Source organism: Plecotus auritus (assembly GCF_963455305.1).
Source record: "Plecotus auritus genome assembly, chromosome: 3".
In the NCBI taxonomy this organism is placed as follows: domain Eukaryota; kingdom Metazoa; phylum Chordata; class Mammalia; order Chiroptera; family Vespertilionidae; genus Plecotus; species Plecotus auritus.
This window is the reverse complement of record NC_137772.1, coordinates 180,116,075-180,139,497: the sequence shown is the minus strand read 5'-3', so window position 1 is coordinate 180,139,497 and position 23,423 is coordinate 180,116,075. Positions and strand designations below refer to the sequence as shown.

Here is a 23,423-nt window from a genome sequence, read left to right as displayed (position 1 = left end):
AATAACTTTTATAGTCTGCAATTCTGATTGGTTGTTTGACATAATTTGTAGCCTTGTTAATAATATTTAATATATTGACTTCTGTTTTATTGCAAATTTAAGCTGAGGGGAAAAATCATTGGTATATCCCTTTTCTTGCATATAAATGGTCACACACAGATACATATTTGATTATGTATGATATATTTAAAGAAAAAGTTTTGACTACCTCATCTTGTTTAAATAATAGTTGCTATGACCAAAACAAAACATGTCTGTATAATATTGAAGAGGGAACTGGTAGCTCAGAGAAAAAATAAATTGGTCTCTGGTATGCAGTCTGTTTTCAACACAAGGTAATAAAAAGTTTTGCTTTCTCCATATTCTGTCTAGGTGGCAGAAAGTGCTGTCCTCACCTGAGATTATACTTGTACTTCTTGGAAGTCATTAACTGACTGATTCTCATCAAGCTGTTAGTTCTTGCAGACAATTATAAAAACAATAAAGGTTCGTCACTTCTGGAGGAGCTAAAATATCTCATGGTCCTTACAGTTTCTTGAGCTGTGGCTATTAGAAAATGCTATTAATCTTACTAAACTAAGGCTGTGGTGATTTCTTGTTCAACAGGAATTGTTGCTCTTATCTTTATTAACCAACTCATTTCCTCTGCTAACTCATTCAGGTGTTACTCTTTTTCAAGATCAGGCCGCAAACTAAATTAAAAAATAGAATAAACTAAACAAAATCATCCCACTTCAGGAAGCCTTCAGTAAATACTTAATATTATTTATCAGCAATTTTCAACCTTTTTCAGTTCACGGCCACATAAACTAATTACTAAAATTCTGTGGCACACTAAAAAAATATTTTTTTTGCTGATCCGACAAAAAATAGGTACAATTTTTGATTCATTTTGCAAAGTTCTTCTGTTTTGGATCTATGCTTAATGTTAAGATGACCATCTCATCCACCAAACAATTTATTATTAATTTTTGGTTTCTTCTAGACATGGTGTCAGCTTACAGATAGCTCCTGGTAATGCTGGGTCTATTTAGATAACTAGTGGGCCTTCTGTTTTGACCTTGGCTTTCTAGTCAAGAAAATTCAACTTCACATTTCAAACATGTCCAAAACCTTCCAGTCCTATTTCAAGAAAATCCATCATGAAGCAACTAAAATCTACAGAAGATAGCACTTAACTCACCTGTCAATAGTAAGGTCTTGCCTCTGACTGCACTTGATGTCTTACCTAGATTAGAATTTGTTTCCCTTAATTACAGTCCACCTTTTGCTTTCATGCTTTGAGGTTTGGCTTTGGCTACTTCTGAACTGGGTTCAAAGACTACAGAACTGTTTAGGCAGATGTGCTCTGAAAATCTTTCTGTAAGGAACCTATTTAATCACTTTTCCTGTTGGAAAAGATACCCTTACTTGAGACTTATCAGTCAATACAAGAGAAAGCAAGACTGTTGATCTCTCATCAAAGAAGACTGGCAAATGACCACCACTAAATGACAAGTGCATGACAATGAGCAAGCACTGTGAAGGTTAATTGCTGCACTACCTTTCCTGAACTTTCCGGCTTTGTTAGTGAGTCTTAATTATAAGGTGAGGAGTATCTACTAAGTAAAACTAACTTTACTGAAAATAATGGACCTGTACATGGTTATTGCTATTATATTATATCCTTTGCGAAGGTAACTCTGAAGAAACTATTATACCAGTGTCCTTTGTCTCAATATGTGCAATGTTTGGAAAGCTGAAGATAAAAATCTAATCCCTTAATGTTCAAAATATGGCATTAGTTTGTCATGATAAAATTTGTGGGAAAATATGGAAATACCTGCCTTACATTTAGCGGTTGATGTACCTGAATTCTTATACTATGTTAATGGGAAGTGAACTGTACAAAAAATGCTTCCTGGCACTTTGATTCTGGGTGAAACCTCCAACTATAACATGTGACTTTAGGAAAGTACAGTAAGTTGCAAAGACACACTCTTTTCATTTGTTGAGCTCATTTGAATAAACGTAATCTCTTATGTAGTGGTAGACATTTGGCCAGGCTTCATATCTTCCTATACTTCCCAGGGGGAAATAGTCACATCTGTGAATCACAATGGTTTAGGGAAATTAACATTCCCAAGTGAGGTAATATGCAATCTCAGAAAGATAAAACACTATGAAAATAAAGTAACAATAAGACGACTTTTCTATATCTGCTGAGGATAGCTATTGCACCAACATCCTATAGAATCACAGGGCTCAGACTTCATCTTAGCTAGCAAAGAAAGGGTATGTGCTCTCACTACTAAAGAATGATGCCCCTGTTTCTGACAATTCAAGCTACTACTATGTCAGAATTTGCCAACTTTCACCAGACTGAAAGCCGGGACCTATTTACAAGGGTTGGTAGCTCTTTATAAGACATTTAGCAGTTATAAAATTGTACAAAGTATTATAGTGAGGCAAAAAATGTTAGTTCACATGTAGCAGGGATATTTATAAATATGTTATATAAGTTGTGACCTTAGAAGATTAATTTCAAATAACTATCGTTAAATTATTTGGTTGCTAAACAAATAGTGCACATTGGCAAGGAAAGCCTAAGAAGTGATAAGTGAGTTCCTGCACATTCTAATTTAAGATAAAGTATTGTGTAAGAAGACCTAGACCTCATATTTGAACTCAGTTTTCCAGATAATTCCTTAAAGGCCTTTTATCTTATTCTACTATAGTTCTATTTTTATTTTCCTTATTTTCTGTCATTTCACTGATCAATGACTTCTGTTTAAATTTTTATATACTACTCTTTAAATAATAAATGACTTGGATAAATTTATGGTTTTATGCCTATGTGCTTAGCAACTAACTATGATTCTGGAAATTGGATTTTATTAGCAAGACAGAAAGAATGTTAAGTAGAAAAAGCAGTAATTTGTAAGCCAGGAGGCATATTGTGAAATGTTTACCTTTTAAGAATGAGCTCAATGTATAACATATATCAAATGCATCAGCCTAATTATTGGAGTCTGAGTAAAACACATGTTTTCTCTCAAATATGCCCTTACCCTTTGGTTCAGTTAATTTTAATGTTAATATATAAGTAAAACATGAACAGGTGCTAGCTTTCCCCCTCCAAACAATGCATGGGATTGTGGATTTTAAATAACGATAATTATGCATATAAGAATCTAAATATGAAAAAAGGGCACAGAAATAATTACTGTATTAATAATATCCACTGAGCAATTTTTAGGATGGAAGTAGTTAGCATTTTTTTTAAAAAAAGCTATGCTGAACTGCAGTCTGATGTAGTATCCTTTAAGTTCCAATTATCATACACTGGGCCCACAAATAAGCTACAGGAACCTGCTGTGGGTAAAGTAGCTCTGTCGACAGATCTATAAAAAAGAAAGGTCTGAGTCAATTCCTAGGTACATTCATCAGAAACTGCAGTAAAGCGCAGCAGAGCAAGTGAACACAAAGGAGAACAGGAAGATGGCAGTGTCCTGGACACACCATTAGAAACATTCTGATCAATGTCACCCATGAACAGGAAGTACACACAACTATGCACACAATGGTAATAAGTTCACATAAATCTTTAGGCATTCCCCATTAGTTGAAGAATTATATTTGGGATTTATTTTGAATAAACTTAAATTTCTTATCTGTACATTTTCAATAGAGGGAAAATTGAAAAATAGTTAAATGCAATTAATTAAACTTTATTTTAAAATCTATTGTAGTTCTTTAAAACAGAAATAGATTTTTGCTTGTTTGCTGTAATTCTTACAATTTGATGAACTCAAGAAGTATTCCTTAACTAAAGTTTCAAGCCCAGAGGCCAACAACACATAAAATAAAAAACACCACCTCAGGTGATCCTCGAAACTTGTATTTAACAAATAAAACTCCCTAGAAAAATGCAATAAACACATCTTGTTTCACAGGGTTAGCGAACTCCTTGAATACCATAAATAGACCACAAGTTGACTTATTTAGCTGGGAATATACTAATACTATTATTTCAAAAGTCTCTTCAGAAATTGACATTGAGAACCAGGATAGGTGAGGAAGGAGAGTATCTGCCATGGGCACAAGCCCTGTCAGGACAGTGTGGTCTAGGTCTTACTACTATTTATGGTGGCCCCAACTTTAATGAAGCAGGAAAACAACTGAGATTAGCAAATAGCAATGTAAAGGATAAATTTAGTTCAGTGGGAAGAGAGCAAATTCCTGCATACCCTTAAGAGAGGGAAGCTTCTTTTCAGTTTCCAGAGGAACAGGAGGATCATCATTTAACCCCTGATTAGCCTTGAGGAAATCTGTCTTTAAATGCAGTTAAAAGTAACAGACATTAATTAGAAGGGCCTAAGGTCATATTTATTTAGGCTATCAATAATCACTAATGGCTAACTGCTACTAATATTAGTATTGCTAAAAAGTGGGAAATTTGGTTATAAAAATGTAGCATAATACTCTTAAATTTTTCATCTTTATTTAAAATACCTGGAAGCATTGTAATTAACTGCAAATTATTCAGTTATTTTGTACCCCTATAACATTGTTTTATTAGTATTTTTCATGTACATTATCACACAAAGATTATTCTTGATTGGTTTTAATTTACTTCTACATACTACAAATTATGTCAAAGAACCATGGCACTTAAAAAAAAATTGTTGCCACTGAACCATTGGTTAGAATTTCCCTTAATGTACAGCAGTAAGCTTCAACAAACTACACTGGCCCTGGCTGACTTTTGATTTTTCAGAAAAAAACAAAAGTTAAATAAATTGCTATTAAGTCAATACTACTCTAACTCGTGTAGTTAGGAAGAAAAAACTAAACATAGTTTTATGAAACCTAATTATTACATAGTTTTGCATTTTGGATTAATTCCTATTTTATTGTTTCCTCAACAAGACCGCCAACTCCTTAAAGCTTAACTTGTCTTTGTGGTTTAATTTTTTTAATAAATAGTAAAACACAATGTCAGAAGAGTTAATGTACTAAAAAATTGAAACAGAAAATCAAAATTCATAAAAACAATTCCTGTTTGCTCAGTAGTATATTTTTTACATTCCCTGAACATTCCCTTGCCTTTCCCATAATTAAACAGTTAATTATTGAAATCAGATGTTTTGTGTATCTGAGTTTTCAAACAATGTGATTTAAATGCTGTTATTAATATTTTAACAGCACTTCAAATAACACTAACATTTTAACATTAATGGAGTACTGTTTTGCACATAATTATGTTTGTCTGTATTCTAAACAGAATTTTGAACTTAACTCTGTTAAAGATTCTGCTTACGTATTCAAAATTAAGAGCCCTATAGTCTGAATATTTCATTATAATCTTTTAAAGCTAGCAGTTAAGAAAAATCTAGTACTGGAGTATAATTTCCTTAAGGGTCAACTCAATTTCTCCTCCCTCACCTTTTGCTCAAGGTAGGCATTCAGTAAATACAGGGGTGGGCAAAAGTAAGTTTACAGTTGTAATACAAATAAATAATACAACAATTAATAATAAAAATAAATGTTTCCTATTCAGGCTATCCTACTTTTCACAGTTATTAAATACTATAAACAATCTATCAATCTACTATAAACTGAGATTATACTATAGTGAGCATTTTTAGTTGGGGCCTACTTTTCTTTTCAGTGATCAAAAGAGATGAAATAAATACAAATGTAGCACCTTCAATTCATACCAATTTAGAACATTCAGGGTTAGATAACTGACCTAAACAATTGATGAGACCAGCTCCCAGTCAAAAGCACATTTGGGAATGGCTCTCCAAAGAGTATTAAAATTGGCTAAAATTTAATTTTTTAGTTATGAAATCTTATTAAAGTCTTTAAAAATATAAACTGCATTGGATTTATGTACGAAACATAACCTCTAGTATCTATCAAAAAACAAACAAACAAACAAACCAAAAAACTTTTCAGATGCTTTGGGGGCAAATCATCCAGAAAGTCAGCCTATATTAAAATAGTACAGCAGTAAAGAGAGTTAAGAGCTGCAAGTGGTTAAAGTGTTATCTTTCTTAAGATCATCTTTAAAGAAACACAAATTTAAGTTCAATAGCCTTGTTCAACCAATTCCTTTAAGCTTTATAGTAACCTAAAATCCAAATATTTCTCCAATGAACTGACATACCAATTCCTGAACTTTTTTCAGCCGTTGTAATCATATACTTCACATGCTTGATTTGTAATTTGGCATAGTTTTCTTAAAGTTTACTTGAATGAGAAAATTTTAAACATTGTAATTTCTTGGTTAGATAATATTAAAACTGATAAGGATCAGAGATTCATCTAAAATAACTGAAACTTCTAATTATGGAGTTAGTATTAAAAATGGTTTGCGTTTTTCACATCAAAAAACTTTTGTCAACATTTCTCATCAGAACAGTAAGCTATACAAATTGAGTTTCAATAATTTTCACTGTTGTTGGTAATTTTTACAGGACTATTTTCCCATTAATGTTTGAAAATTACGAAGTACATTTTTTATTTATGTCGTCAAATTAGTTAGAGAATATCTATTGTAAAAGTGTGGGAAATTAACATTTCTTGCCCAGGATCCACCTGCTCTATGCTGCCCACTACAGGAACTGCAATACGTTATAAAGAAATGTAATACTCTGCATTAGGGTTACTTTTAGTGCAACCCCATAAAAAATATTCGCTGGGTACTTGGGTGCTAAGATAAGGTATTCTTGCAAGAGATACAGACTGATTAGTGGTAACCAAATTTATTAAATATAAAGAACATCAGTAGGAATAGACATGACCAGAAACTATCTTGGTAATTCACACACATGGAGTAGCATCCAGGGTGCGGCAGGCGATGGGCATGGAGCTTAGTGATAGGCGCAGGCTGCAGACACACACAGTTCTGCATTAGAGAGGACAGATGAGGCTCAAAATCAACACAAACAAGACACTTAAAAAAAAAAAAAAAAGAGGTCATATAAAAGTACAAATGATTGCTTCCACTCGGAAAAAAACCATCTGAAGTAAATTATTCGTGTAATTAATGTTTCATCAGATGAATTTCCTTTTTCCTTAAACTATTACATACATTCCTTTTACAAGCAAATGCCGTTAATATTAAGCTTACTTTTGCCTTACATTTTTCTAGTCGTGGGGAAGTTGAACCACATAGTGATGTGATAATCATCAGGGTTTTTTTTTTATTTTTTCTTTGATGAGAGCATATCCAAAGTGTTATGAATTTAAATTCTATCCTTCAGACACACTTTAGGAATCCATTTTATAGATGGCAGCTTCTTCTGCAGAATGGGAATTTTTTTTCCAGAGTCAATTCTCCAGGTACATGTCACATCTTAAATTTCAAAGAAAGGCGTTTAAACGTTAGCCTCACACTCCAGGTCTTTAGCCTTGGTACCTGTACTGAAAAGGAAAACACACTCCTGTACATGCAGGTGTGTAGACACAAACACACACTCACAGCAAGCAGTCAGTGGCTTAAAAGTGGTTACCTCCCCTTGAAAAATTAAAAATGTAAAATGTCACTTCTCCATTCCGCCCTTCGAATGGGAAAGAAGATAAATCAGGTTTGCCCACTGCAGAGTGAGCTACTAGAACAGACTTTCCATCGTCTAACCTGAGACCTTAACATACACCCCCAGGTCCCGAATCGGACGACTGAACCTTAACACACACTCCCAGGTCCCGAACCGGACGACTGAGGGGTCAGTGTAGGAGCCCTCGTTCCACTTCGGCCCCGTCCACACCAGCCGGGGTCCGGTCCGCGCTGCGCCCCCCGGCGCGCAGGGCTGCCCGGTCAGCGAGTCGGCCCGCTCCCGGCTACGCGACTCCCGGCGACCGCGGTTCCCAGAGCAGGGACCTCCGGAGCCCCCAAAGCCCACGACTCCGACGAGGGGGTACCGACTGGGCCGTGAACGCTGGCATTTAAAAACCACCGAAAAGTCTCGCTGCCCCAGTGGCGCGGCAGCGAAGGCCGGTGCCGCTCCGCGTCGCCAGATCCCGTCCCCTCGGTCAGGGCCCGGCGGCCCCGGCGACCCTGCGCGGCGTCGCGCTCAGCTTCCGGGAGCGTGGGAGAGCCACCAAAAAGACGCCGCGGCAAGTCCCCGGAGAAGTCAACCGCAGCCTTGCCTTCTCCCCTTAGTTACAGTTACCCGGAGGCTTCTGGCGTTTTCTTCGAGAAAATGGGAAAAAAATTTTTTTAAAAGAGCGTAGAGGCTCTGGAAGGCGCTGACATATTCCGTCGAATGAGATCCCCCTCGACTCCATCCCTTAAGCGGGATTTCCAAACTCAGATGCATCCTCAGCGGAGGTTTCCCATGTTGACAGATCTCTCGCCTCCCACAAAATGGGGCCGAGGAGGCGGCCGCCGTCTCCTCTATGGGCGCCGCCATTTTGTGAGGCGGCGGCGGCAGAGCCTGGGGTGTGTGTAATGGTTGAATAGAATGACCCCCTCTAGGGAATCCCCGGCGCTGACGGTTACGTAAGGGGCGGTGCGCAAGTGCGACGTTCAGGGAATCCGCACAGCCAGGCCGCGCGGCGCTGCGGCCCACGTCTCCGCCGCCCCTAGAAGGACCGGTCCGGGAAGGAACCGGCGGCCGGGTCCCCCTCCCACCCCGCCCCGCTCCCACCCCGCCCCCCTCGCCGCTGGTCCGGGACGCTGTCTCCACTTTCCCGGCCGGGTCCCCACCCCTCAGCGCCTGGCGAGACGGTCACTGGCCCTCGGGTGTCAGGAACCTCTTAGCCACAGCCTTATTCCGACCCCACGGAAGAGACAAACTTTCCTTGGGAAATAAAGCCGTTTCCTAGAGTGAGCGCCGGGAGCAGGCTGGACTACATTACATAATTTCTTTCACCATCAGGGACATGTTCCCATTGGAACCACAACCTGGAGTCATCACCCATCCAGACACGGACTGGCCTGTGACCTTGGGTTGGTGGGTGACTTTGCCCGCAGTGGCCGTCCCTAAAATGGGAACAATGATATCCTTCCCACAGTGTGACGCTTCGTGACCGTGGGTAGCCAAGGGTCGAGTCCAACAACACCCCTTGTAAATGCAAACTTAGTATTTGTTGAGATGTTGGGGCTCTCATTGAAGCAGCCCCCCGTTTTTGTTTACCTTCAAAAATATTTAAACGGGGATCACATTTAAGACATCCGAGAGAAAGCAAGGAAAACCAAGGTTTGATTCAATATTTATTTTAAGCGCATTTATCTTTCATATTCCTTAATATAAATATATAAACGTTAATTATTGTCCAAGTTCAAAAGATTGCTTCCCAACCAGTTTAATTACCGTTTGCCTAACTCAGCACAGCATCATCGAGGTTGATACGTGGAGCCAACCCAAGGCAGGATGAATCAAGAGCATTGCTCTATGGCCACGGAGCTAGGGCAGTTCACACCGTATTTAATGTATAGTTTGCTAAAGTTGGTGGGTAATTCAGGGGAAATGTGCTAACCATCCCCCCAAAATATTAGCACAAGGCTTAAAAAAAAAAAAAAAAGCCGATTCCTTTAGACCTTGGGGAAAAAAAAGGTAACAACTTGACTTTATTCCAATCTGTGAGTGATGCAGAGCGTGCGGAGCTGCCCCCTGCGCCTCGCTCTCCTCCCCAGCGCCACTGGGGCTGCGGGGCGGGCCGGGGGCGCCTGGCGGCCCTCCCAGCAGCCGGGCCGGGGAGCCAACGTCGCCTCCACCCCCAACCCGGGAACAGCCGGTAGTGGCCGTTTCCCCGCGCCGCCCCCCTTTCCGCCGGCTTTGTGTGCGTGTGAAATGTGCGGCACATTGCAGATGAACCCTAAACCCGGCGAGCCGAGTCTATTGTTCCCCGCGAGGAGCTGCCGGGGCGGTGTGGAGCCGGGCGCAGTGCCGCGGCCGCCCTCGGGGGGCGCTGTGCGGCGCAGCTGCCGGCCGTGGCGGCGGCAGCGAGGAAGGCTGACGGGGAGGGAAGCGAGCGGGCGGCGGCGCGGAGCAGCTAGGCTGCCGCTGCCGGTGCCTTCAGCTCCGGACGCCCCGGCCGAGGCTGCGCGTGAATGTGTGCGAGGGCCCCGCGAAGCCGCGGCCGGAACACACGCTGTCACCCCGCTTTTCACAAACCACCACACAGACCTCCCCCTCCCCACCCCCAGCCCCGCCTGCCCCAGCCCCGCCGCCGCCGCCGCCGCCGCCGCCGCCGAAACTCCCGGGCCGCCAGCCTCCCGACCCTCACCGTCCGCACGCCTATCCCCTCGCCCGCCCGCCTGCCCGCCCGCGCGCCCCCGGCAGCAGCACCATGTTGAATCGCGGCCCCAGGCCGAGCCGCCCGAGCCGGCGGCGCTGAGAGGCGGGCGAGAGCGGGCCGCGGGGAGGGAGGGAAGGCAGGGGTGGGGGCCGCGCTCGCCCCGCCGCTTCGCGCGGATCCGGCAATCGCCTGCCCCTCTAGTTTCGCTCCGATTTCTTTAAACTTTTTTAGAAATTCCCCTCCCTCCTTCCCTCCGGTCCCCCAGGCCTCTCGCTCCCTCCTTCCCCTCCTCCTCCTCCTCCTCCTCCCCCTCCCTCCTCCCTCCCTGCGCCGCCGCCGCCGCCGCCGCCGCCGCCGCCACCGCCGGCCCATGACTGCGCCCCGCCGCCGCCGGCCGAGGAATGGGCTCCGGGCTCTGGTAGGAAGCGCGGGGAGCGGGGGGCGCTTTTAAAGCACCGATCTGGGTTTTTTTTAAAACCTCCTTTGAAAAAATAATGGCAAACTCGACGGGGAAGGCGCCTCCGGACGAGCGGAGAAAGGGACTCGCTTTCCTGGACGAGCTGCGGCAGTTCCACCACAGCCGAGGGTGAGAGCAGAACCGGGGGGGCAGCGCCGGGCGAGCCGGGGCGAACGGGGCTCCCGGCCGGGCGCGGGGTCCCGGCTGACAAGTGCGGGGCTTTCTCTCTCCCACAGGTCGCCTTTTAAAAAAATCCCCGCGGTGGGTGGGAAGGAGCTGGATCTGCACGGTCTCTACACCAGAGTCACTACTTTAGGCGGATTCGCGAAGGTGAGTGGAAGTTTTAATTTGTATTTCCCTCTCGCTGGCCTCCTCCAAAAAGTCTCCTTTGACCCCGGAGTGGGTGCTCGGGGCCGGGGGGGCGGCCCGCGGGGGCCCGAGGCGTCCTTTTCGCTCGCAGCCGGCGGCTCGGAGGCGGACGGCGGCGGGGCTGTTTTCGGCCTGGTGGCTGGCGTGCGCGCGGCGGGCGCGGGGCCGGGGCGGGCGGGCGGCCCGGCGCCGGCTCGCGCCCTGCCCGCTGCCTGGCCGGCCCGCGGGGTCTGAGCGCCGTGGCGGGGAGCGCGGGCGTGCGGGGTGCCCGCCGGAGCCCCGCGCCCGCCCCGTGTCCGCCCGCCCGCCGCTCGCCGCCGCCGCCGCCGCCGCCGCCGCTCTAGCACAGGCGGAGACACAGACACACACAGACTCTGAGAGCAGTTTTCGTGCAACTCAAAATTAGCGCGGGCAGGTTTCACATCGATAATCGGCTGCGAAACGATCCCGGCGGCCGGGGGCACGGCCTCGGCCCCGTCGCCCTCGGTTTATACAGCTAACAAAAGAAACCAGGACCTGTCTCCAAATAGCCATCTTAGGCTTCAAGGCTAGGCAGAAGCTGTAGGCCTCAACGAAGGGCCTATGGAGATGGATAGATCTGGGAGAGGGAGCGGAATCGGCCCCGGCCCCGGCCCCCCCAGACCCTGCGGACGTCGCTGTCCGGAACACTATTGATCCTTTTGAACTTTTTTCTTTTTCTTTTTCTTTCTTTCTTTTTCTTTCTTTTTTTTTTTTTTGGTGTAAACGGACCGCGTTGAGATTTAAAAGGGGGCGACAGCGGGACTTGCGATTGGTTATTGTCCGGGCTTCAAAAACAAAACAAACCCACCAGACCCCCTCTCCCACTCCCCCACACAAAACAAGTGCTGTAAATACAGGGCTCTCGGGTGAAACCAGTGATTCAGGCTGTCTTTGCTTAGTAACTCTGAAGGGTCGATCTGAAACACCCATTGATGCCTGGGTATCTACAGATCTCTGTAGAATGGGTATTTATTTCATAGTTAGGTTAGAGTTTTCTTGGATTGTGTATTTTCAGACAAGTGTGGTTGTGTTTTAACAGGTTTCTGAGAAGAATCAGTGGGGAGAAATTGTTGAAGAGTTCAACTTTCCCAGAAGTTGTTCTAACGCTGCCTTTGCTTTAAAACAGTATTACTTGCGGTGAGTGGTATTGACTCTTGAACAGTATTTGGAAATAAGGGACTTATGGGGTGATTTGTTTTTAGAAATAAAAAATAGCGCGCTCGCGCGCGCTCGCGCAAACACACACACACACACAACACACACAACACACACACACACACACACACACCAAACCTTGCACACCAGTTTCTAAACTCAGGTTAATTTTAGTCTGGGAAACATTATATATCCACAAAGTGAGGTTTTAGGATGGTGGGAGCTTTCCTCACCTATTGTAGGATTGTTTACATTTTTTATACAGAATCCTTACAGGTGACACCCCACCTCCATCTTGATAAACATTCTTTTGTGACATTGTTATTGATTGTTTGATATCCAAAGAGGGGCAGAAAGGTGATGTTTAGTAAAAGAGTTAAGATAGTTAATGAAACTTTGTATCCCTTGGGAAAATTTTTTCTTTGTTTTGGAAACTTCTTTGTCTTTTTAAATTCTGACTTTAAGATTTTTATAAAATGAAATCTCTTGTGTGGAACCTTGACACGGAGTAGTTTTTCAGTGCAATATTTCTACATAGCATAACATGTTGGCGCCTGAGGTGACCAGGATTGAATTTTTTTTTTAATATCAAATCACTTAACACTCAAAAGGATTATTATATAGTTAGGAGAATTAGGGATACTATGAAAGGAAATGCTTTGATTTGGATTTTTCTTTCATTCTCCCCTTTATTTTTACTTTATTTGACAAAGTAAATTTTTTATTTAGTTGGTATGTGATAGGTTTAGATGGTATATTTTGTGATTCAGCTTTGTTTTTTTTCTGCCAGTTGTTTCCTAGAAATATTTTTATATTGTAACTTATTATGAGGTCCTCTTTTATTTTTAATGTTTACTTAGCCATAGAGGGTCCTTAGTTGGTGGTGGTTATTTAAAACTAAAATATTGCTCTTTATATTTATTACTTGTAATAATGAGATTATAGGATGGCCTTTTTAAAATAATGTGGCTTCTGCATAATTTGAGCTTGGCATTCATTATTGCTCCAAATGTAATAGCCCAGTGTGGATAGTCTGTGTTATGTTTAGCATTCTGAAATAGGAATTTAGTAATTACACAGGTGTACTTTCTATTGGCTATCATAGATTGACTTAAGGCTTGAAGCTGAAGAGTTCACAGAACTTTGTGGGTAGTTACTGAGCTATACAGAAGTCTAGAAAATATTAAATATAGTTAGTTGTTATCTACTGTGTGTCTGTGATGTGTGTTAGAGTACATTTTTAGATAAAGGACTAAAACTGAAAGCAAAATAGAACAAAATTAACCTCCAAAACATTGCTTTAATAATATGGTAAGTTGATACTTTTATATTTACAGTGATATTCACTTGCTCATTTGCATTTATAATATTGAGAGGAATACTCTTAATACATGCCCTGGCTTTCTGCTAATCAGTTTGAACCATTTGGATTTTAGACTGTTTAAAATACACATTTAAAGTTATGCCTGATACTGAATTGATTGATTTATTGAACTTTAATATCCATAAGGTACTATATGATATATATGGTTCATAAGATGTGTTTTTTCTGAAGAATTTACATTCATTCTAACAGAGTTTTAGACTTCCAATTTTTTACAAGTTACATACATATTGTTTTTCCAGTTTTAATTTCTCTCTTGAGATCATATCCATTGGTTATACTTATAGGTACTATTTTTAACTATATAGTTTCAAGGTTTGCAACTTTTTACATTGTTCTCAGATCAATTTGAGCTTTATGTTCTTATTAGAAGCTGCTTTTTGATCTGTGTCTTTAGCTAAACTTGTTTTCCTCCATATGTCACTCTCTAGGTTTGTTTTTGTAGGGTTGTAGCTAGGCTACTAGGAAAAAGGTTGAGCATTTGTTATGGAAAATAAAACCATGTGAAGATTTGCGTGGTTTCTAAAGAAATACAAAAGAAATACATTGGTCAAAAATTGGGTACTACCAAACTTGATTTTTTTTTCACAGTGGTGTAATATTGCATAGTAGAGGACATGTATTATGCTGGATTTTACACCTTCCTCTGAAAAATCTTAACTGGCAGACAGGATGTTAAGCTTTCACAGTGATTCTGTTACTTAACCATAAAAGTGCCTCTTCATAGTAAGAAATAGTAATCAAGTAACTTTGTAAGTTCCCTCTTTCATATATCAAATTGAATGTCATAGTTTCTGATGAGCAGATAATGTGTTTTATAAATCATAGGTGGAATAATTTGACCTATTATAAGACTGTCCTTACATGTGGTAGTTCTCATTTACTCTACAAGTATAATATTTGCTGACATTGCTCTGTTATTTTATTACTAGAGGCACGGTGCACAGATTCATGCACCGGTAGGGTCCCTCAGCCTGGCCTGCGCCCTCTCGCAATCCAGGACCCCTCAGGGGATGTTGGAGGCCCAGATTCGGCCTGATCCCCGCAGGCCAGGCCAAGGCGACCCCACCGGTGCAGGAATCATGCGCTGGGTCTCTAGTATGCATATGAGATCTTTGGTTAATCTCTTCCCGCCCTCCCCCCTCCCCCCTTCCCTCTGAGATTCATCAGTCTGTTCCATGTTTCCATGCCTGTGCATTGAGTGTCTGGCCCCTGGTGGTCAGTGCTCGTCATAGCTATCGGTCGAATGGTTGCTTAGGCGTTTATATATATATAGGTTAATTGGAGAATGGCTGTTAGCCTAGTATTTTATGATATATCTTCATGATATTACAGACATTTAGATAAGTAAGATCAAACTAGCATGCTGGCCATGTATATATTCTAATATTTTAAAGTTTGTTTTGATACAAACATACACAGTCATTAAATATAGAGACTTGAATTTAGTGATCTGCCAAAAGTTAGCTTGATTGTATCAAACATGTAGATCGTCTACAAAGATTTCTCAAAGTCTAAAATTGAAATGATTATTTGTTTCAACGTTGGCATTTAATTTTAAAAATGTGTTTACTGATGTGTAAAAGTACTCTTTAAAAATTGATTATTAACCATCCATGATGTCTACATATTTTGTTTGTACTTCGTTCCTTTCTTGGCATGTTCACCTCAATATATTCCACAAAAGCTTATTATTAGATTATCCCTAAAGTGTAAATGCGTAAGGTATAATTTCACAGTAGAGGACATGTATTATATTTCATAAATGGAGAAATTAAAGTGCAAAAAAAATCAAAATGGCGTTGGGGCATTGATTAATTGGAAAGAAAAGTTGTATTCTTTACATGTATTTAGTAATGTTTAATCTGTCTATTATGAATTCAGTTTCTTAGTCACAAATTATTTTAAGAAATTAAAATATAATTGGAAATTACATATGGTTAAACTTATGCCCAAGTGTATCTAAACCCATTGTGTTCCTTATTCTGTGAATTTTTGTTGTTGTTGTTCTGTTTTGGTATTAAGGTTGGGGGTAAAAATATTATTCTTATTTCCATTAAGAATTTGAAGCCTTGGTATGAAGATTTAGGTAAATATTTCAAATACTTACTTGAAGAATTTTGTTTAACCTCCTGACTCCAGTAGTACAGCTATAGTCAAGGCTAACTTGATGTTTCCATTATAAAACTTGATTTTTGAAAGGAAGTAAAATATCTTAGACATTAAAAACTTATTGTACAAATTTATATGTTACTGGTTTTCTTATAACAGTAAATGATTTTTTTAATCAATTTTATTTCTTTCCCCAGTTTCTTTCAGTATATTTTTATTGATTTCAGAGAGGAAGGGAGAGGGAGAGAGAGATAGAAACATAAATGATGAAAATCATTTATTGGATGCCTCTTGCACACCCTCTACTGGGGATCTAGCTTGTAACCTAGGCATGTGCCCTGACCCAGAATCAAACTGTGACCTCCTGGTTCAGAGGTTGATGCTCAACCACTGAACCACGCCAGTTGGGCACATTAAATGATTTTTTTAAACTCATACCTACCTTTAAAATAGTCAGAAACTTAATTGTAGAATTCCACCCACCATAGTGAATTTTCAGTTGCACTGTAAGTTTATTCTGTTTCCCTTGGTTGATAAAGCCCTTCCTAAGTTATACCAATAGAGTTTACATTTATTAGTTAAATAGATGGATGCACTCAAGTGTTCTGTGGTTAGTGTCCACCATGTAGATCACTTCTTTTAAGAGAAAACCTTTCATGAATTATTTGAGGTTAATTGAAAGAAGGCTTCAAGATTGTGATAAATATGCAAATGAGTTTGTGAGTTGATAAACAAAATTTATAAACAGATTGCTTTCCTTATTCAAGGAAGGAAAATAAAAATAATATGGAGACTGGAAGAACAACTGTATCTAAATAAATTATTCATATATGTATTTAAATTTAATTTTTTAAACTATATCCTTTCATTTTGAGCAAATTTGATTTTGATATCTCCTGATATTCTGTTATACTTTAAAGGGCATGCAGATTTGTTCAAAGGAAGAATAGAAAGTGGAGAAAGTTGACTGATCAGAGCTCAGCTAGGTTAGTGTTGTGTCTTACCATATTTTAAGCAGCTTAAATTTGCCCCAAAGAAGAAACAAATCTCTTTCCAAGATAGATAGTTTACTAAAGATAAAAATTTCACTGAAGATTCAAACTAAGAACTCTTAACTCTCAAAAGTGTTTATATGCTTTTTTTGCATTTATGTTTTCTGCCTCAGATGTTAACTAAACATGTCTATTTCTAAATAGGAGTATTCTTTTATAATGCCACCTCTACTCTGTTATGGATTCAGTATTTTCATAGTGGGTCATGTGTGACATCCACTGTAACTTTGATAGACAAGTATATTTCTTCTGTGACTCTTACATTCCCAAACTGAATGATATTAGAAGTTGGAATGAAAGGAAAAAACATAAATTTTAATTCATTGGAATTTAGGTGCATTAGTCAGCAAACAAGTATTCAATACATACTTGTAGGTAGAGTACTTATTACTTGGTAAAGGCTGCTTATTTCTTATTTTTCAGAGTGGTATAGACTCTATTAACGTTTACTGGTAAAAATAGGGTTTGTTGGAATTGGGAATTAGAGAGACATATGGGGCAGGGTTGATCTGCCACTTCCGTCATCAACACATTCTTTGTTATTCAGGATCAATTAGAGTAGAAATTCCCAATTTGTGTTGTATTAAAAACTCGTTTTCCTGAAATGTCATTATGTTTCCTTGAAAAAAGCCAAATGAATTTGAGCAATAAAGCTAAACTTGGTTACTGTATTGCAGGACTTCTTAGACACTTCTGTTTGTTAGTATGCATTGTGGAACTGTTGACAATTTGGAGAAACACTACCTTCCTACCCCTACCCATTGTAAATGGTGTTTCCCAAACACCTACCACACATCACCAGAGTGTGATGTGAAATCCTATGTTTGAGGAATGCCTACTGAGTTCTGTGGATACGGTTTGGGAAATATAACAATACTTTCTCTAATGGGTAAACTATAATTTGATGAAAACATGTGACCATGATTAAAATTTTTAAAAAAATTATTAATTTGAGAGAGAGAGAGAAACATCAGTTTATTGTTCACTTAATTATGCATTCATTGACTGCCTTTTGTATGCCCTGACTGGAGATCGAACCCGTAACCTTGGCGTATCTGGACAACGCTCTAACCAAATTTTACATTATAACATTTATTAAAATAAAATTTATTAAATAAAACTTTTGGGGGACCTGGAATAAATAGTTGGTTTAGAGTAAATTGTCACTTATTCAGGTTATCTATTAAACTTTAAAATGAAACTTAATTTCATTAAACTTTCCAAGAATTATGTTATTAAAAATAGAGTCTAATATGTATTTTTCTGTTTCAAAACAAATTTCACTTGTGCTTGGATACTTTTTGCATATTATGTTGTAAATTGGAAATTAATGCCTTTTTATAAGATACTAGAGGCCCAGTGCATGAAATTTGTGCATGGGGTAGGGGGTCCCTCAGCCCGGCCAGCACCCACGGGGATCGGGCCTAAACTGGCAGTCGGACATCCCCCTCGCAATCCGGGACGCTTTTCATACGGGTGAAAGGCATCTTGCTGTTGTGTGGGCAGCTACATTTTTTTGTCCTGATTATGAAAAGTAGTACGTTAACATGATCCTTCTGAGGCAGTAGTACCATTTTCCCATCTTAGGGTGGAAAAACTGAAGCAGAGAGAAGTAATTGGCTTTGTCACACAGGTGTAAGTGTTAGAATCAGGGCTGACCACAAAATGTGCAAGCCAGAGTCCATGCATGTCATCCCTGCATCATCCTGTTTTTTTCAGTGTTAGATTAGCCTGGCCAGGTTTTAATTTTTAAATCTAAGAGACTGTTCCCAGTATATAGGGTAGGGTCCCTAGGCCTGGCTGGTGATCAGGGCTGATCTGCGGGGCGATCGGGGGGGGGGGGGGGGGCGCTGGCACCCACCTTGGCTGGCAGCCTGGTGCTGCCCGCTGGCCGCCCCCCCCCCCCCCCAGTCACTGCCACCTATCGCCTCTGCCCCCTGGTGGTCAGTGCGCATCATAGCAATGGGTTGTTCCGCCTTTTGGTTGATTTGTATATTAGAGTTTACCCTGTTGATGAAATACATTGCAATAACAATTTCACATTCTGAATTGTTGACCAAAAATGACAAGTCCATAAATTCTATTACTGTCTAAGTCAGTGTTTGCAGGGTCTTCCACACCTTACTGAAAGAATTTTGTAGTGGGGCTGAATCTGTTGTTTTGTTTAATCTCATTAGTTTTTTTTATTTTTTATTTTTTTAAATATATTTTATTGATATTTCACTGAGAGGAAGGGAGAGAGATAGAGAGCTAGAAACATCGATGAGAGAGAAACATCGATCAGCTGCCTCTTGCACACCTCCCACTGGGGATGTGCCCGCAACCAAGGTACATGCCCTTGACCGGAATCGAACCCGGGACCTTTCAGTCCGCAGGCCGACGCTCTATCCACTGAGCCAAACCGGTTTCGGCAATCTCATTAGTTCTTAATAGTTCCTTTTCCTTTTCCCATTATGCCATTGATTTGTTGAAGTAATGGCTCTTTTGTCCTTTAGAATGTCCCAAATTCTGGATTTGGTTGATCCCTTCCTTCTAGTGTCAACCTGTTCCTCTATGCCCTGTATTTATTTCCTGAAAACTGTTAGATCTAAAGGTTGATAACATTCAAGTTCAATATTTTAGGTATTCCTAATAGGTAGTGCTGTGTTTTTTAGATCATGAGGTGTATAACGTTTAGTTGTCCTGCTTTAGTGGTGTAAAGATTGATCAGTAGTTTTAGATATTAATAGTCTGAAACACTGTATTTTTAAAATGTGGGCCCCAGGTGATTCTTAAGTATGCTGAAGTTTGAGAACAGCTGATCTAAGTATTGTAATGAAACCAATTTAGTTGCTGAGATAACTGGTTTAACTTGGCATCAACATGTTGGCCAAGGCTACATCCAGAACAAAACTTCTAGGTGACATCTGGTCTAGGGCACCTGCTCAAGCTGCACCTGTCATCTCTAAGCAGAGCCTCACCCTTATACTTTGTCTCTGGGCTCAAGAGACATAACAAGGGCTCCACTTCAGTTAATGGCGAAAAGGGTAAATGAAACTGCCAATTCAAACTTATCCTGTTTGTGTTGTTTGGATTTTAGAAAATTAATTAAAAATAAGTTTTCCTTAATATCTAGGGGTTTTTTTCTATATAGTACTTTATAATATTCTCCACAAGTGGGATACCATTTGTTTTATTGAATTTACTGAATGCTTTTTTTTTCCTGTGAGGATTTTGTTGATCTATCTTAGTACTGCTTAAGGGAGTTAAATTACATTGTATAAATGCCTATAAAAAATCAAAACTAACAATAGCCTGTTTTGTTAAATGCACTCTGTTTTCATTTTTTAAACCATTTTCATATGTGAGATTTTATTTTTATCATTTAAAATTTCAGAAGTAATTGCTGTTATTCAATCTTAGAAAACTAACATTTAGAAAAAAATGTATTTACACTACTCCAACTTTTCTTCTGAAGCATTGAGTTACTTCTTTTTAAAAATGGTTGTAGGTTATATTCAATTCTCCATTTTAAGTGTCAGCCATAATTGCCAGTTAGGAAAGTATATTCTACATCTTTTCAGGCCACATTTTCTCCCTTTTATCTTTCCATTCCCTTCCCTGGTGATAGACCTGCTTTACATTTTATGAAGCATTATCTTACACATAATCCTCCACTATCCATAGTTGTTAAATATCTTCAAGTACTATTTCATGTTCTAGGTATGTTTACCTTTGTTTCTATTACCATATAATGGGGCAATTAAAATGTTGCTTTTTATGAAGCAGTATTCAAATAAAATTATATAAGAATCCATTGTTTGAATATACATACATCTTATTGTGAGATATGGAAAGTATGTAATTCTTATCTTTCTTTCTGATTTTTTACTATTTGGTAAAGTCTTACAGTGTTTAATGGTCTGTTGTTGTGTGCACAAAGATGATGCTTATTATATAATCATGACATACTCATCTTTAGTAATTTTGGATGAAATTTTATTTTGTCCATTGGTTAATTTTAAATAAGGAAGATATTAAATGTACATGTGGTCAGTAGGGACATTCTTTTAAAATAGGACAAAAAAGAGACTAAGTTAGGGCTCTATACAGAAAAGACATAACTTTTTAAAATTCTTTAGAGATGGGGCTGAATTTAAATTTGTCAGTAATAATGCCCAGGTTGATCACACTTTCCATAATGGTTTATAGATTAAGTGAATTTTAGTGTACTTGAGCTCAGATCAGACCACTTAGTGCTTCATAAACAGTAGTTAGTACCTAAGCAGGCTGTACCTCCAAGTGCACTCACAAGTAATAGGTCAAGAATGCTTAAGTGCTTTGGTATAATATTTTTAGTTTGCACCATTAAAAAGTCAAAAACTTCTGAATTTATGAGTAGTTTTTCCAGGTAGTCCCATGTTGCAATGTATTAATTCAATCTAGTAGTAAAAAATCTGTTGGTAAGAGAAATGGTGAACCTTTTTTCCTTGCCATGTTTATTTTTTTAATGAAGTTTTTTTGGTTATATATATGTGAACTCATGTTTACACTTCATTAAAATCAACCATTGTTATTTTGCCACATTTACTTTATATTTTTCTCTTTTTACGTGATAGTGGGTGTGTATTCACATACATTATTATTAGTGTTACTACTTTTTAATCCTTTGACATAATTGTGGATTAATGCCCTTTACTCAGAAATATAAGTGTATGTCATCTTAGAATAAAAGCATTCTCTTATGTGACAATAGTACAGTTACCAAATTTAGAAAACTTAACATGGATATAATTGTATTATATAATATGCAGAGCTTATTTAAATATTACTAATGATTCCAAATATGTGTTTTTTAGCAATCATACCCACCTTTCTAATCCATGATTTTGTATTACATATCTTTAGTTCTTCAGCTTTCATGATACTACCATTTTTTAATAGTATAGGCCTACAAATTTGGATTTGTCAGATGTTTTTCAGGATTTGATTTAAGTTAAGCATTTTTGGCAGGAGGCGTGTGATGTCACTTTGTCCCATTAGTGCTGATGTTAACTTTGGTTAAGGTGGTGTCCTCTTGATTTCTCCATTGTGAAGTTTCCATTTTCTCTTTTATAGCTAATAAGTAATTTGTGGGGACATACTTTGAGACCATATAAATATCTTGCTCACCATCAAACTTTTACCCAATAATTTTAACATTCATTGATAATTCTTTTTTTTAAAATATATTTTATTGATTTTTTACAGAGAGGAAGGGAGAGGGATAGAAAGTTAGAAACATCGATGAGAGAGAAACATCAATCAGCTGCCCCCGGGGCACACCTCCAACTGGGGATGTGCCTGCAACCAAGGTACATACCCTTGACTGGAATCGAACCTGGGACCTTTCAGTCCCCAGGCCAATGCTTTATCCACTGAGCCAAACGGGTTAGGGCTATTGATAATTCTTGCTTAAATCAGTTATTATGAAGAATGTATAATGCTTACTTATTTCCTAAAGCTGTTATTCCTTCTACATTTATTAGCAATCTATGATAAGAAAAGTATTTTCATTCTTATGTATTAGACTTTTATACAGTGGGTTAAAACCCATTATGTTATGCATTTGGCTTTTTAAATTGGGCCACTGTGAGCCCTTTTAAGATGGCTTCTATGTCTTTTTAACATGTTTCCATTATTTTTGAACTCTTTCTTGCTTTCTGACAAGATAAGATCTTCCAGGTTCAATTTGTGTTTTGCTTATCTAGCTCTCTAGCATCAGCTATTTCTCCAAGGAGTCCTGATTCCTATTTGTATGGGGTGGTATATAGAAAACAAGATCTGGATAGTAGGTATGCTCATTGTTACTTAGGCCCTTTCAGAGGACAGAGCCAGGAAGTTTTGCTTATTTTAGATATAAATATACATATTTTGAAAATCTTAAGTACTGATATCCCTAATTATTAGTCCACCCAAGTTTCTTGATGCCTTTTTCCATTGCATGTATTTCCCTTCATCTGCATTGAGAATCCTAGTTCCCACTACTCATTTTGTCAGTTTTATAATACATAAGAGAATACTTTCAGAATTGTTATACACATACCACTACAAACAGGAAATCTGCTAAGTAGTTAAAGATTTGTTTGCAGTTCTTTTTTGTGTTCATACTGAAGCTATATCATCACTAAAGTATGGTGCTAAAAAAATTCAGTGATTTTCTTAAAAAATATGTATTTTATTGATTTCAGAGAGGGAGAGAGAGACAGAAACATCAGTGATAAGAGAGAATCATTCATTGGATGCCTTCTGCACATTCCGCACTGGGGATCGAGCCCACAACCGGGGCATGTGCCCTGACCAGGAATAGAACCATGATCTCCTGGTTCATAGGTCAATACTCAACCACTGAGCCATAGCAGCTGGGCTATTCAAATTTTTTTGTGTCATTTAAGAATCTAAAATTTTTCTTTTATAGAGTTTGATCATTAAGTTTATTCTTAAGTATATTACCATTTTTATACTTATTATTTTATACTTACGTTGCTATTGTAAATGTTTTCCATTATATCTTCTAATTGGTTATCATTTTTTTATATGAAAGTTTTTTATTTTTATAATCTGTCTTAACTGTTTTACTGTTGTATGATTTATTATTGATTTAAAAAATTTTAGAGATATT

General features: G+C 39.2%; 1 protein-coding gene across 1 annotated transcript in view; it reads left to right on the top strand.

Annotated features, from left to right (window-relative positions):
* The first annotated feature begins 10,577 nt into the window (after window positions 1–10,577).
* Window positions 10,578–23,423, top strand: part of ARID2 (AT-rich interaction domain 2) — a 188,673-nt gene continuing 175,827 nt past the window's right edge. Inside the window, exons 1-3 of the mRNA XM_080659536.1 lie at window positions 10,578–10,819; window positions 10,927–11,020; window positions 12,120–12,217. Coding sequence (XP_080515662.1) covers window positions 10,728–10,819; window positions 10,927–11,020; window positions 12,120–12,217 — 284 coding nt within the window. The 5' untranslated portion in view covers window positions 10,578–10,727. The remainder of the gene's footprint in view (window positions 10,820–10,926; window positions 11,021–12,119; window positions 12,218–23,423) is intronic.